We start from the raw sequence: 16,288 nt of genomic DNA on the forward strand, positions 1-16,288 counted from the left end.
GATACGAAATAGGGGAAAAATTACTAGCAACCAAGACCGCATTTTTCCTTGACAATAACATGTAGCTTCATGTTAGAGTGTATATAATGTAAATACCTGACACCTGAAAGTCTGAAGCCTGAGGTTGGTTCCCCTTTGTACAGACTTATTTTAAATGACTTCATAAATCAATGACAGGATAATCAATACAGAAATTATTCTCTTGCTGAAAGAGCATTAACTTGAATGCAGCACACTATTAACATTCAGGCTGTCAAGTGCTATATAGCATTTAATTTGATGGCCATTTAATTGAACTAGAGCTTTTAAGTTTTGCAGCTTCTCTCTTGTCCCCTATATAAATCTACAGACGCCTTGATCCAGAAGTGTGTCGCCTAAAGGTAAACTTGCACAGGGTTTATAAGGAATTCCAAACAGTTAACAGAAATATTTGGGAGTCAGCGCCACATCACATAAAACTTGCAGTTCACTCAGTGCTTTGCAAACACTTTTGTGTGCAACATGTGGGCTATGAGATAAGAAAAGAAACCACATTTCTAGCACAGGAGCAGCTCTGTGGTTTTCGCAGCGTGAGATGTTCATGCAGTATGAAAGTGTCATAGTGTTGCAGCGACATGGCCTAGGAAAAAACCCCAGAGCCTCATTAACAAATCACAGATGGGGGGATGAAAGACTGACGGAGATATCCTGCTCTCATCCTCTCCTCATTTATTCCCCTTTACACTTGCTGCAAATTTAAACTGTGATCAGTTCTCAGAGGAAATACGGCTGGTGTAGACCATCGCAGCAGAGCAAATTAAGTAACACGGTGTTCTGTAATGAATGTACTTAGCTGTGGTGTTAAATGAGCTAAACAGCATGTTTTTCGAGGGTTAAATGCTTAGGAGGAACAACTACAAAAGTCTCACACAAAATAACAGACTCGACTGGTACATCAGACAGGACAAACACATACATAAAAAGGATTAGAGCCATACTGAAGCAGCTCTGTGAGGCTCTTTGCATTGCATTTTGTGCTTTCAAAAACTCAAACCGCATTTTGCACAAACTCCAGAACCTCCTGATGCAAAGAGGATGCTGCTGCTCATCACCACTCTCCGCTCTCTGTTGCCGAGTGAGAAGGATAAGAGCTGACAAAAACCTTTCACAACGACAACAGAGCATTTTTATGCATGAAGTTGAAACTATTATCGAACAATACACGATTTGCTTTTGAAATCAGATGGAACGGCGCACACTGTTAAACACAGTGTTAAAAACAGTGTGTGCAGCTGCCAATCTTTTCCGTAATCTGGTTTCATCTGTTTGTAGTAATTACACTAATGTTTCCAAATGAATGATATCATTTGATATGTTTAGACATTTCATGTTAAATAGAGTTCATGTGGAATACTTCCTCCAATTTAAAGGGACCTCCCTGTAATAATTAAACCCACCTCCCCGTTGAAGGGAACATTTAAGATAATCGTGTCTTTCTGTGTTTCAGGTTTTCAGCAGGGAAAAGAAAAGAGCAACACTCTTCTGCGATGAACACTGCGAGGTGATTTAGTCGGCTGCATTGCTCTTTTAACTACACCAGAGAGAAACTAGGTAATATAGTGACTCAATAAATCACTCCGCAGTGAGAAAGACAGCAGCCTGAATGGATATTGAGTTAAAAATCAATTAGATGTTAGCAATCCATTTAGTATCTGTGTAGCTCAGCATCTGCTAACGACATCATAATACATATACATAAACAACAAACATATATGAAGCTTTAAATCTGAGCACAGCATGGAGCTGCTACACAAGCTGAAGGACGACAGAGAATCTGTACACAATCTGAACCACGTGTACGTTTGTATATGACCTGCTTTACATACCCACATGTAAAAAAAAAAGTTGTAATCCCTCCTCTTCTTTCCCTCTTGTAATCTGAGATTTTAATCTGTTGCTTTCCAGGGCAAAGATTACCCAGCAGCCCTTGCTCCCATTCTAAAATACTCAGGGAAGAAAGGGAGTGAAGGGGCGAGGATACAGATGTGTGAGGGAAAATAGTAAGAGATTTAAAAATGGCGTGGGAGATAAAGTGATGGAGACACAGGGTGACAGAAGAAGAAGAAGGGAGAGGAGAGAGAAAAATAAATCCAGCTGAGCTGAGGTCAGTGTTTGAACTCCACAGGTGGACCAGCAGAATCGGATTAGAGTTTTAAAAGACAGAGTATTCAAACAAGTTAAGGTCAGAGTTTATACTGTGGCCTTTAAGGGAACATTTGCCCATTTTAAATCACAACTGCAGCCTGCTTTATCCAACCACCGACCATATGGTCAGATAAACTATTCTATAACCTCATGGGATTATTCAGAAATATTAATCAACAACAAACACCAGGCATCAGCACAATATTCTGACCTCATACAAACGTCAACAGCAGTAAAATGAACGTCCCAGGAGGTATCCAATACTGAGCAACACCTTTAACTAAATACTAACATTAACACAATTTACATATATCAAATGGACTTCAGTCTTCACTCTACTCAAAGTACATTCACCCATTTCAACACACACATGTATACACACGTGGCTGATGCTACCATTCAAGGCGCCACCTGCTTCTCAGTTAACCACTGACGCACTCGCAATTTGGGCAATTTGGGGGTTCAGTGTCTTGCCAAAGGATACAGGAAGAGCAGGCCATCATGTTGCCAATCTTGCGATAAGTGGACAACCCACTCTACCTCCTGATCCGCAGCCACCCATCAACAGACTACAGCTGCAACCGACGATTATCTTCATCATCAGTTCATCTGGTGAGTATTTTCTTGATTTTTCGTCAGTCTAAAAATGTCAGAGAATAGCAAAAATGTCCCCCAGAACTCAAGGTGGCATTTTCAAATTGTTGTTTCAGCCAATCAACCGGAAAAATATTTGATTTAAAGAGGCAACAGATAGGATTCGTTTTTGGTTTTTTTTTACCTACTGTCAGTGGTGTGTCGCACTGTTGCGACCACCAGTATACCTCTATAGAATGAGAAGGTGTGTGGACACTCTACTAAATAAATGAGTAAAGAGACCGTGCAACAATCATCAGATTTATCTGAAGAAAAAACAAATAGTAATGCAAATAATTATACCAGAATGCACAGTACCAGTACAAACAACTCACAGTAAATTATATCAATATGTACAGTATCAGTACAAACAACAGTAGACACAGTGGAGTTATACCAATATGCACACGTAAACAGCCCCGATTCTAGAATAAATGGTACCGTATGGAAACGATGCAGCTGGTTGGAGCTCAAATTGAATGGGAAACAAAGTTCAGTGTTCACAGCTGGGCGTAACTTAGCTTGGCGATGTCCGTCGATAGCTGCCTCCGTGAGAAGAGCACAGAAGGAAGGGAGGGGGGTATCACTGTCCGAGGGCTGCCGTAGAATGGCATCGCGGATGTCAGCCGACCAACACTCGCTACCCGCTCCCTGGTTGCGGTGATTTGCGATGCTGGCCAGCTAGGAATGAACTAGCAGCCAGTACAGTACAGTCCAGTCCTCTCTGGTCTAGCTAACATTTAGCCGTGTTACTTACTGATCCATTAGAAAGAAAGCTAGCTGGACACCGGTTGTGAAGCCTCTTTGGTCACGGAGCTCCCTCCATCTCTTGAACGCCTGACTGAGGTTTACTCTTGTTTTTCCTCTTCTTTTATCACTCTCCTTTTTGCTCTTCTTTGCCTCCTCACACAGAGGAGCTTGTTTTCTTTCGCTAGGCCGTTTTTCACTTGTTTCCAAACTTTGTCCATCTGCCATTGTGCTCGTGACTCAACTATCTCATGCCCAGATCCTCACAAGGACCAGCTTCAGTCCGATTGGCTGACCGACCAGTTTCGCAATACATGACACATTTCCTGCCGTAAAGCAGATTTTTTCCACGAAATTTCGGCACTGGTGGCAGAAGCTTATTGCAAAGTTTGCAAAGCCACTAAGTAACCTATGTAAACGCTGATAGTCTGATTTTCCTGTGGTCACTACCCTGTGCAACCTACATTATTTTCATAATGACATATTTAGGAAAAGATCCTATCTGCCTCTTTAATATCCCATAAGATAAAAAATGCAGCAAGTTCTCACATTTGAAAAGTAGAAACTAGGGTATGTTTTGCATTACTGCTTGAAAAAACTTAAAGGGATGGTTTACTTTGGATTTTTTGAAGTGAGATTGCATGAGGTAATCATCCATAGTCAGTGTATTACATTCAGTAAATGCTAGTTGGCACGCCCCCAGTTGGGAGAAGTAGGCTGGAGCGCGACACTACGCAAAGTGGTGGATTGCTGTGGATGGAGGCAGCAGCAAAATGTGCTTTAGCCACCTAAAAAAAAAGTGTAGGCTATATTTAGAATATTTTCTCTGTTTTACCTTGCAGTCAGACAGTGATTTACGATCAGGAAAATGAAGCCATTACATCACTCTCATAAAGCCAGACTCCAGTGAGGAAAACAGGGATTAAACACTGCAGAACACAGGAGCTGCTGCTCTACCACAGCCTCGATCAGTTAGTCCGTTTGTGTTACTGTGTGACTTTGGTGTTTTAAATGGTTAGTTTGGATTCACCAAAGTCCAACAACAACACAAACTTACTAACAGATTGAGGCAGTGGTAGACCAGCAGCTCCTCTGTTCAGCGAACCAAAGTTACTGTTTTTGTCAATGGAGTCTGGTGGTTGTGGAGAGCATAGATAGCGAGCTGCTCCCTGGTGGAACAGGCCGTCTGCTGAAAGCTAAAGAGGTGAAAATACTCTCAATATAGCGTGAACTTAAACATGGGGCGATATTTTTAGATGGGACTTTTTTAGGGGGCTAAAATATGTTTTGCTGCTGCCCCCCACCACAGCAGTACAGTCCTGCCTGCTCCCTCAAACTTGGGACGTGCAGACTGACATCTACTGCATCTAATACACTGACTATGGAGAAAGTCTAAAATCTGAACTATCCCTTTAAGACACTGTGTGCCTGATTCAGTTAATTAATTATCAATATTAAGTGTATAAGGTTTTAATCTACCATATGTTATCTTTATTATCCAATTCCAAGCTTCTTCAGAAAATACAAAAACATTGATAAAAGGTGTTAAATTAAAGCTCAAACACCAAATCTGAATCTGGGACTTGAATTTAGTGCCACAGTGAATCTAACGAGCAAAGAAAGCAAAGCAACCATTCCTATAAATGTTATGTGTGCGCTATAAGATGCTCATATAGACACACACACACTTTCATTTTGTATTTTAGCACCAAATGTGAAAGGAAAGAGTTCTGCTACAGTCAACACCTCTAGAGATACACTCCATTTTTAGACGTCTGATTCATAACACAGCACTGCTCTGCACTTACAGAACACACACACACGCAGACACACTAACGTACTCACTAGAGCTGAGTGCACTGAAATGTTGGCATGTGAACAAATCAGAGCTCTCATGATAGTAACTTTGAAATGTGTCTGCACAGTCTGAATGACCTGCGTGTCGACATGCAAATACATGCAAACGCTGCCTGTGAATTACATAACAGTGACTGGCAGGTGTGCGTGTGTGTGTGGGAGGGAGGGGAAGCAACTCTATATTATTCATTTATGATACAGACTATCTACACTAGAGCTGACACAATTAGTTGACTCATTGACAGAAAATTAAACTGCAACTATTGTGATGATTCAAAATGAGCCATTTAAGACTTTTTTTAAACAAAAATGAAAAAAAAAAAATCTATACAATGAGTGAAAAATAAAAAAATTGTCTTCTGGGAATGGATACGATTTTATTGATACCAATTCCCTTATCGATTCCTGATCAATTATGTGTGGAAAAAGCTCGGCCTTCACAGGTTTTAAGTGTCGACTCAGCTTTTTAATTATCTCTAAGTTCGAACAAAGCGAAGATAAAATGAGAAAATATTTGTGCGATATTACAGTATTATGATACATGATGTGTACAGTATGGCTGGTGTTTCCACCCTTACTGGAAATGATCATATTGCAGACATAATAGCTGTCAGAAATACATGGTGGCACAGATAAAGGGAACTGATAAGCTTGGAGGCATACGATTTCAATGGATTTGTTCATTTGGAACCTGCTCTTGATTTCCATCCCTTGTCTTCCATGATAGTAAACTGAATTTCAGGGGTTTTGAGCTGTTGGTTCAACAAAACAAGACAGTTATAGACGTCAATTTTAATTCAGGGAAACTGTGTTGGACATTTTTCACTGTATTCCAACATTTTTAAGGCCCAATTAATAATGAAAAAAATGTGTAGCTGCAGCCCCAATTTACACAAAATTGAACATTGTCTTGAATCAGGCAGTCACGTTATGCTCACATCCCAGCTACATCAGCTGATTGATAGAGGGGAGTCAGCTGATAGATCACATGATTCCTTTCTTTCCAACCAATTTGCAAATCTCATTCAGGGCGCCCTATTCAAACTGCTCTGGCCTGCCTACTGTTGCGGCTTCCTCTACAAGCTGCTTTGCAACCTGCCTCCACCCCAGCTCCTCCTTTTCATGCTGTGTCTGACTTATCAATGTCGTTTCTGTTTGTCATTGTTGCTACTCTGTTCCCTGCTGCTCTCCCTGCCTTACTGTGCATTCACACCAAAAGCGTCATGAGCGTCATAAGCAGTCGGCAGCCATTCATTTTCAATGTACGCTTGCTATGAAGGGTGTTGGGAGCGTCGACGGCAGCAAGCAGCGCGATGCCAGCAACAGGAGCGTCACTGTGAAGTTGAGAGAAGCTCAACTTTATGCAAATGAGCAGCGACACCACCGAAGCAGCAGCGAGCAGCAGCCAATTGCAGACCGTGATATTCCCCGTGGAGTAGCCGGGTTCGCAGGACTTGGTGGACCCAGATGGCCTGACGGTGCCAAGCCCTGCTTGCGTTTCCTCAGCAAATACACCGCTGCAATACAAAACAGGCTTCCCAAAGTGCGATCCATGGTGAAAGAGGAAGCAGAAGATGTACGTGCTATATATATATAGACACACTTTTTCCCTCCAAAGAGCTCCCGCTTGTTTACCACCAACCCAATAAGTTCCCGCTTATTATTTACAACCAATTACATTTCTCTTGGTCCTACGAGTCATCCTGTGCAAAGCTGATCAGCTGAACACATCTGCAACGCAGCTTGAAAGCCCCGCCCCTTGGCAGCCTTCTGCAAACCCTGCCAGAGCTGCCAGGCAGCGCGATGCCAGCGACCTGAGCGACCGCTGGCGCTCATGGCGCTTTTGGTGTGAATGCGCAGTTAGGCATAGGGAGGGCGGCTAGGTTTACCATCTCCACCTTCTGCTTTCCGTGTAGGTGCATGGAAAGGCAGAGAGGTCCCAGAACAGAGCCATACCACCAAATATCAAAATCATCAATTACTCGTAATCATTCCATCTTATATATTCCACGACAACCACTTGTTTTGCCTGATCAATATATCACCCATCCATAATCACCACTATGACAGCACTATGCTAAAAGCTCACCAAATTGACGTGTGAATTCATTCATGCCTGTGTGCCTGCATCTGTATTTTTCCACATTTCTGACTAACCTGTCATTATAACACATAGTAATTATTATACAGAAGCTGTTCTGTAAGTTTGAGTGGACTCAAAACAAAATGTTAGTGCAGGTTGAACCAAATTTAGACAGCTAGCTTAATACAGCTGCTCGCCGAGTGTAATAATTGGCAATGAATGAGTGTTATACATGACTAGGAGGAAAAACAGCTGTGTGTGTGTGTGTGTGTGTGTGTGTGTGTGTGTGTGTGTGTGTGTTAGCCCAACACAGGATCTCTTTGATGGGCAGAGTATTTGTGTGTTGGTTAATCCACACTGTGTTACTCACACACCCGGCATCACTGCTGGTGTGTCGATTCACTGTCAGCTTAGCCCACTCTATCCCTTAATCCAAAAGCACGGAGTGAAAGAGATAAACCTGTGTACCTACATGTGAAACGTCTCAATCATTTACATTTCACAGACTGTACTCCGTCCTCCTCTCACGCTCACATCACTTCCCTCATTTCAATAAGTTTAAGCCTCATTTATTCTGGGATACGGCACAGATTCCACCGGTTGCCCTGACAACAGACGCCATTGAGCAAAGCCGGGCTCGCACCTCGTCGTAATAAACCAATGAAGCGAGTCAAAGGCGAGGACCATCAGTCAGCTCCCCCATTCAACAACATTCACTCCTCCCATTTTGTTCCCTCTCAATGGGCAAACAAAGGCCACGGCTTAGCTCATCACTGTGATTTGTGGTGCTGATGAGGGACGTGTATGTATGTGTGTGTGTGTGTGTGTGTGTGCGTGCGTGTGCGTGTGCTGCCCATAAAACTAAGCAAACTGCAAAAACTGGTTTCCTGTATCCTGCAGAAACAAAGCAAAACAAAAAAACAAGCTCTGACCTGTTGAGTATAATTGTATGTGGTGGGCCATCACCACCCAATGCTGGGAGCACATTTTATTTACACACTTCAATATTTAAGAGATAGATAGATAGATGGAAAATAGAGCGTAATTTTTCATCTCGAATCTTAAGTTGATTATCGATACACAGCAATTCTCAATACTTGAAATACATCTGACTCTGCGACTCCAATGGATAAATCAATTTGGAACCGGATCTTGAGTACTATCCATAGGCTTTATGATAGTAAACTGAATTTAAGGAGGTTTTGGGCTGTTGGTCCGACAAAGCGAGACATTTATTAACGTCAATGTGAGTTGACATTCACAAATGTCTTGTCAAGGACTTTCAAGTACTTTTTCAAGCTTTGCTTTTCATTTTCAAGGACTTCACTCGAAGCAATAAGTTAATTTTCAAATCTAATTTTTAATAAACTCAAATAAATGAAGTGGTGTCTCTCTTTTCAGTGGAGGGTTTCTTACCACACTCTTCCCCCCCGTTATCTACACCTCTGCTACTTTGAATGAACGGAAGAGTTTCATTGAGCTAATAAGGAAGGTGGGGCTGCAACTAAGGATTATTTTCTCAGTTAACTGTCAGACAGTGGTGTAAAATGCCAATCACAATTTCCTGAATCCCAAGTTGCCATTGCTTGCTTCGTAACAAACAGTCCAAGTCCAGTTTACAATCACGTAATGTAAAGCAAAGCAGCAAATTCTCACATGTAAAAAGCTGTAATGGTTCATATTGTTGCTGAGAAACTGTCTTAATAAATCAATAATCAAAAACATTTTCAGTTAATCAACTAATCAGTACGCTCTAAGCCAAACCACACATGTACACACATTTTTATCCCGGTCCAATCTTCAGCAGGTCAAAAAGAATTGTAGTTGAAAGCCAGTGTGCAGCTGTTCATCATTACTCCAGGGAATTACTGTTAACACTGAGGGCAGACACCGGTCATAGCCAGGGAGGGATAAAAGCCACAAAATGGAAAGATAAAAACTGTTCTGTTCACACAATAGATGAACTCAACTTACTTTTTCTTTTTATTAAATCACTGGCAACAGACCGCCAAACACACAGACGCTTCAGGACTCAGCGAATGCCAATGATTTAATAAAAAAGAACAATGTACGAAAACATTTTGTGAGTGCTCACCTAATATGTGAATTCAACAGACTTCTGCTGCGGGCTGGCAGCACCCGGGAGAATTGAAGGAGACTAAATATAAAGGCGACAGTAGTGCCTGTTCCTTCCTTTGTTTTAGTGTTTGTTGTGGCAGCCAGCATTGATGGAGCTGAAACTAACTGTGTTTTCAAACAGACTGATCTGTCCATTATTTCTTTCCAATTACAAAGCAGCAAATCCTCACATCTGAGAAGCTCGACGCCGATGAACATTTGACTTTTTTTGCTTAATAAATGAGCAACAATTTTGATAATCAATTAAAAAAATAAAAAATGTGATGTTTTGCCTTTTATATTCTGTTGGCTTTGCTGACGGACAGCCAGCAAACCATATTAACGTGCAGGACACATGATGCCCAGTCTCCGATAGTAAGCTAGCCACTCTGCACAGCGCACTGACTGAGCAGGAGCTAGCTAGAGGCTAGGCATTTTGCCCACACTAAAAGCTGCGTCATGCTTTTACTTGTCCTCTCCCTTCCTACAGCAGGCATCCACCCTGCATCCACACATAGCTTTCATTACCAACTTTACAGACCTACACACTCCCTTGTTTACTTAAGTTAATTCTAGCCAAATAAAGTATGTTTGTTTTAACTAAATCTCTTGTGGGGACTTCTTTCTAGCTCATGTTTTGTTTGGTTTTGTGTGAGCTTTGTTGTAGCCTGGTTTCCTCTTTGTGTTGTCTGTCTTAGGACGATTCTATTTTGGTTTGGCACTTATGTTAATTCCAGTTTTATGTTTGTTTAGTAACTGGAATTTGTGAAGGCAGAGCATCCTGAACTATGTTTTGTGTGGCTGCAGGCCTCCTTGTTAGACATCAAGTGATGAGCTTCGGGGCTCGTTCTGAGAGCGACATTTTTATGAGTACTTTGGGTTGATGTTTTAACCGTCTCCTGCTGAGTCCACCTCACCTCACTGCATTTTGAGGTGGGTAATGTTTCAAATCATATCAATTAATGCCTTTGTAACTAGCCACCAGTCCTCTGTTGTGACCATTTACTTCCCAGTGCACTGGCTTTCATTTACCAATAGTTTCTCATCCTTAATTTGCTCCACTGGATCCAAGAATGCTGGGTGAGGGACTGGATCTGGTAAGATAATTGGTGGAGGTTTAGGTCACTGTCCATATGGAAGTATGTTTGTATGACAGCCAGTCCAATGTAAAGGGGGCACTTGGTAGACAGGTTAAAAGGGGGTGAAATGCTATTTTTTTCCTCAAACTGTGTTTAGTATATTCATAGCATGCATTCCCAATGTCAAGGTGGAAGCTTGATCTTAAGAGGGCGGGTGTGACACCCCTCCCACGGTCTTGGAGAATGTTTTATGGCCAAACATCATCAGGCGATTGTCACAAAATGGCTCAGCATATGTGAGAAGTAGGGAGTCCACACAACAGATTTAGTCCATTTAATTCTGAACTGTAAAACCCCCTTCAGCGCTGTTAACTAAGTAAGCACCACTAGCCCTGCTGATGCTGCTAACAGTGCTAACAGAGCTAACAGTAATAGTCAACAATGCTGAAGGGGGTTTATAGTTCAAAATGAAGCGGCTTACTCACTGGAGCAACCTGGAGGGAGACCAGAGGGTGGGCCCGCAGCCACGTCACAATGAGTCGGGACAGCGCTACTAGCGGTAATTGCTAAATGAGCGGTGCCTATGGCTAGCTCCAACCCGACTCAGGTGGTGTGCAATACAAAACAGCGGCAGCTAGCTAACCAGTGTGGCGTGAATGCCATATTAGCTTTGTTGTGGTGCAGTGTAGTACTAGTTCTACTACTCACTGACTAGCAAAACCAACTTAAGGACTAAAAATATTCTTGGTGTTAAACCCCTGACATCCCAAGTAGGAACCTTTGATGGACTTTCACTGTTATGACATTTTAAAGACAAAACAAATAAGGATTTGTCAGGTTAATTAACAAAATCCAATATAATCATTGACTGCAGCCCTAAATTGATCGTCACAACAGGTGCCGATTAATTTTCTGTCTATCAACTACACGTTTCAGCCCTAACTGGAAGATAGTTATGGCTATTGAATACGGCGGGGAAATAGATCATGCACGGTTGGATTATTTGCCTTTTCTGGGTGTTTAGTGATCTAAGACTGAGGCCTGGTGAGGACCGCCTCCTTTAGACGGCTTACCTAAGTCTTTGTATTGTGCCATTTCCAAGCCAAAACAAACCTGACTTGACTGGTGGAAATCAAATGATCTTAACAAAATAAAAAAAAATCCTGTTATGTCTTTGCCAAGAAAGTGGAATTAGGCTTTAGGCAAAAGAACCTCCTCTTTATTGACATGAATCTAAAAAAAGGACAATAATCTTAGGAAAACACACTGCAGGCCAGAGGGAATTCTGTCAGGAGCAGAAGGAAACACTCCCCATCCTCTTTCCTTTGAATCAAAAACACATGCACACACAAACAAAAGTCCGGCCTACAAGCACGAAATCTTCCTCTTTGAAAGTGATGTAAAGACAGTGAGAGCAAAGGCGACCGTGATGCATTAATTATACACAACCACCCCCACACACTCTGTTTAGGCTTATATAAAACACACACACACACGAGAGACCTTTAAGCACCGTCCATATTGATATTTCAATAAACCAAGTCCACTACAGTCTTTCTACCCGAATAAACAAATCAATGGACTCACTGATATCAGTTGTCATCCCTTTTCATCACAACAGAGGTGAAGTCGGCATGTTGATCTCTAACAGTTCACACACACACACACACACACACACACACACACACAAAGTCCTTCAGAAGACCACAACCCTCTGAACTGAGGAGTTGCTGAGGAAATGCCAAATGTTATATTGTGCATTATGTATGATGGGACAGAGACAAGGTTGAGACACACATTTTTCAGCCTGCTGTATAATATCCAGGCCTCTCATTAAACAACATACTGTACCGGCTCAAGTCTAAAACAATATGAAATCCTAGAAATGGGAGGTTGTATCATATTCAAGGATTTGCTTGATCACAACATCAAATATTCTTTTTAAACACACAGCACTGGCTCCGACAGAGAGTGTTGCATTGTGGGTTGTCTGTAGCCTTAATGTGGTTAGTTTAATTAGCTTCTTTAAAGCCTGTTCATTCATGTGCTCAAACAAAGTGTACCAAAGAAGAAAATGAGCCATTCAACCAGGGTAAAACGTGAAGGTTTGAAAACACCCTTATTAGTCAGCCCTGTGGTGTTGATAAAGAGTTTAAGTTGGGATTAGGCACATAGGTGTTTTAATGTTCTTAAATGACGTACTATAATTATTGGTTGTTTATTATAACCTTTACCACCTCAATATACTTTGTCTACTTTTAGGCCAACAACAAATACATTAATAAAGACAGGGTTTCCACCACACATTTATTTATTTGTGGCGGCCCGCCATGATTAAAACATCTGCTGCCACAGTTTGATTTTCTATTTTTGGAGTTGGGCTGCTAATTAGGTGTTGGAATATATATACTGTTCAATTATTCACTGCTCCACAGTCTCGCAGCGCAGATCATACTCTGAGCCCAGACGGAAAGTGAAAGTGAAAACTTAACCATTGTGCTGAGTCTTAAAGTTAGGCTAGACAAAAAAACACATTGCAAATGAAAATGACATAAATGTATACTGTGAATAATCAACATATTTAGTAACAAGAAAAAAGGTTTGATGCCAAATAAATAGAAAGGAAACAACAGTGAAATAAAATAAAAATTGTTATATATTGTGAGAAACCTGCGCATAAAGTGGCAGGAACTGAAAAATATAAGCTATGTATGACAGTCCTTGTCGTACATACCTTATATTTTCAGTTCCTGCCACTGGTGTTTTTTTGTCTAGAAGGGTTACACCAATATGTCACATGACCCTCACATGAGCTCTTATATTGCACACCTACTTCCAGTGCATTTTACACCCTGATGAAGACTCTTGTTGAAACACGTTGGTTTATCCATGTATTTTAACAACAGTCATTGTGCCTCGGATGCATTTTTGGATCATCTGCTTGTACTGTGGACTTTTACAATGAGTGAGCTGGACAGTCGTTGTTTTTAATCTTTAAATGCAAAACATTTTCTTGGATTTTTTTCCCCGTTCATATATGACAAATTGAGAGTTGCATGAATACAACAAGCAATTCCAATACATCAACTTTGAACATATGCAAACATTAAAACTATTTTCTGACATTTTATAGACAAAACAATGAATTCAGAAGATAACTGGCAGATTGATTGATCATGAAAATGAACTGTTTTCAATTCAACCAGTTAAAAAAAAGATGGAGGTGTTACAGCGGAAACCAAACTTCAGTCAACAGATCCTACTCTAAGTACTTCCTCCACCTCCTCCCATGCAGACTTTCCAGTCTACTGTCTGGAAAAGATGCTTGAGGAGAATGACTAATGCTATATCCCTCCACAACAACAGCCACTCAGGTGCCCTTGGGCAAGACTCTTCATCCTGCACCAACATAGCTGCTCAGCAGTAAACTACGTTTGCACTGGGCAGCTCCCCGGGTGCTGGAAAGATGCTCAGTCGACACTTTTGTCAGCATCCCTCGAGTATTGTCAAATAAAGGTTAACAACTGAGGACGGGATGATCTGCCTCCAGTCCCTGAGCAGCTCATAAAGGTGTCATGTGGTGAAAAATGCCTCCTTGTGTTATTTTGTGTGCCTCTGTGTGCCGATGCTTCACAGACAGCAGGACTGTGTACCACAGAGACATGGTTGACTGTAAGTGGGTGTCAGCTGGCAAAAAATCCAATCTCTCTAAGGGTTGTGATGGTTCTTTTAACAATTATATTCAAATTTAGCCACATTGAAGGAGAAAATTGGTGTTTTAAAGCAATTTTATGGGACCTTCAAGGCATGGCAATTTCCATTTAGACCTCCTCCTCTTTGGAAAACTGTCGTGTAACTATCAGCTTGAAAGTATGTTCTGTACAGGGCTCTCTGTACTGTACGTGAGCCTTCTGCAACTGGGTCAGAGAAGAATGGAAAAAAACACCTGCATTTTCTGTCATAACATGTCACGTTATTCAACCTTTGGGGAGGAAACAGACAGTAGTGACCAAAGCATGTCACCATAGCATGTGTGGCATTCAACAGCAACATAAGGAGCTCTGTGATACAACAGAAACTTGAACCCACACCTTGGGAAAACAGAAACCTCCCCTGGCGTCTCATTATTTCCATATCAACTTCATATAATTGCGTATGACAACGGAGAAAATATTTGAATCTTCCTCTGAAATCAATGCAACACCTGCTCACAGGCTGGAACAACCTGCTCCACCACTTGGATTTGCCTGAGGGTGCTTACTTTGCAAACAGGCTACGTGATATCTAGACACTAAAAAAAAAAGTCTACAACATAAAAGCCACCTTAGCACAGTGTCAAAAACATTACAAGTGCACCGTCTGGTCAGCAGATTATCTGTAAAACAATCTGTTCATCTCCACCAAACTCCATTATAAAATCTGTCAATTTAACGATGCCTCACACATAGATGCATATACACAGAGTGACATTAAAGATGCCATAAAATCAGGGAAATGCAGTGAAAGGAGTGACAGATCTGAGCCGAAATGTACAACAGCTCCTAAGAATTCATGTGGAGTGTCAAGATGTTGTGTTGTAGCCGACATGCACATTTCCAGGCAAGCGAAGAAGAATTCAAGACTTTTAAAATGACATGTTGGTGTAGGCGCAGAAGAAGAAGACGTGTAGGGACTAGTCGGTGTGAGCGGTATGTCAGCTGTTATTAGAGAGTCCACTATGGAAAAAAAAAAAGATGAAGAGGAGGATTTCCAACTCCTCTAATGACGGAAACTCGACGGTTGGTTTGTTAAAAGACGAACAGCCATTAGAGTAACTTGTCAACTCTTTTTGTGTTTGTCAAACTGGACACTTTCCACCTAATTAACACCAGGTTCACCTCCTATCGACGTGGCCACCATGACACAAGGTAATGTATGGGATACTTCAACATGGAGAAGTTGCTTGTTTTCCCTACTAACTTCATTCGTCATGTTTTATAAGTCAAGCTAGTTAGCTAACACGAGCTAACTTCGTCACAGTAGTAAACGTATATTTACCATGTTACCGCCGCTGGTGTGAATGTATGCCTACTCCTGGTAAACTTTTCTCCACAGCAGCAAGACAAGCTCCGGACATAATCTCGGGACTCAGCCTGGTTTGTTGTCCTCAAGTGTAAAGTTGAACGCTGTCCGTTAACGTCGGTGCCACACATGCCATCACGGCTCCCTCACGCCGCCACAGCTGCTGGAAAAACCGAGCGACAGCGACGGTGTGATTCGTCTTTCAGCCAGCCCGCCGCGGTAATCCGTCTGAACCCAGCGAGCCAGACGAGCACAATGTGCGAGTACGCCCCGCCCACCGTGTTACACACACAGGGAGGGGCTGCGGGGGATATCGAATACACCCACATTAATTAATTCATACTCAGAGGAGGCAGAGCTACAAATTAAAGCTGCTGTTTTGCCAAAATATCCACCACGTTTCTGTACTATGGAAGACAAAGTATACACAAAGGCAAGCACTTAATGGTGGAAGAAAAATTAGATTGTGAAATCATTAATTTACAAGTAAAAGTTCAGAAGTATTATGAGCAAAATGAATAATTCA

The 16,288-nt window shown here is 41.7% G+C and overlaps 1 protein-coding gene across 2 annotated transcripts in view; it reads right to left on the minus strand.

The window, feature by feature from the left end:
- tmcc3 (transmembrane and coiled-coil domain family 3) overlaps nt 1-16,288 on the minus strand; it is a 67,244-nt gene that overhangs the window by 26,779 nt on the left and 24,177 nt on the right. Inside the window, exon 1 of one of the 2 annotated variants that reach the window (XM_049566884.1) lies at nt 15,739-15,996. The exons of the other annotated variant lie outside the window; for it this stretch is intronic. Coding sequence (XP_049422841.1) covers nt 15,739-15,741 — 3 coding nt within the window. The 5' untranslated portion in view covers nt 15,742-15,996. Of the gene's footprint in view, nt 1-15,738; nt 15,997-16,288 lie in introns of those variants that run through there. 2 annotated transcript variants of the gene reach the window in all.

Source organism: Epinephelus fuscoguttatus, linkage group LG22 (assembly GCF_011397635.1).
Source record: "Epinephelus fuscoguttatus linkage group LG22, E.fuscoguttatus.final_Chr_v1".
Classification (NCBI taxonomy): domain Eukaryota; kingdom Metazoa; phylum Chordata; class Actinopteri; order Perciformes; family Serranidae; genus Epinephelus; species Epinephelus fuscoguttatus.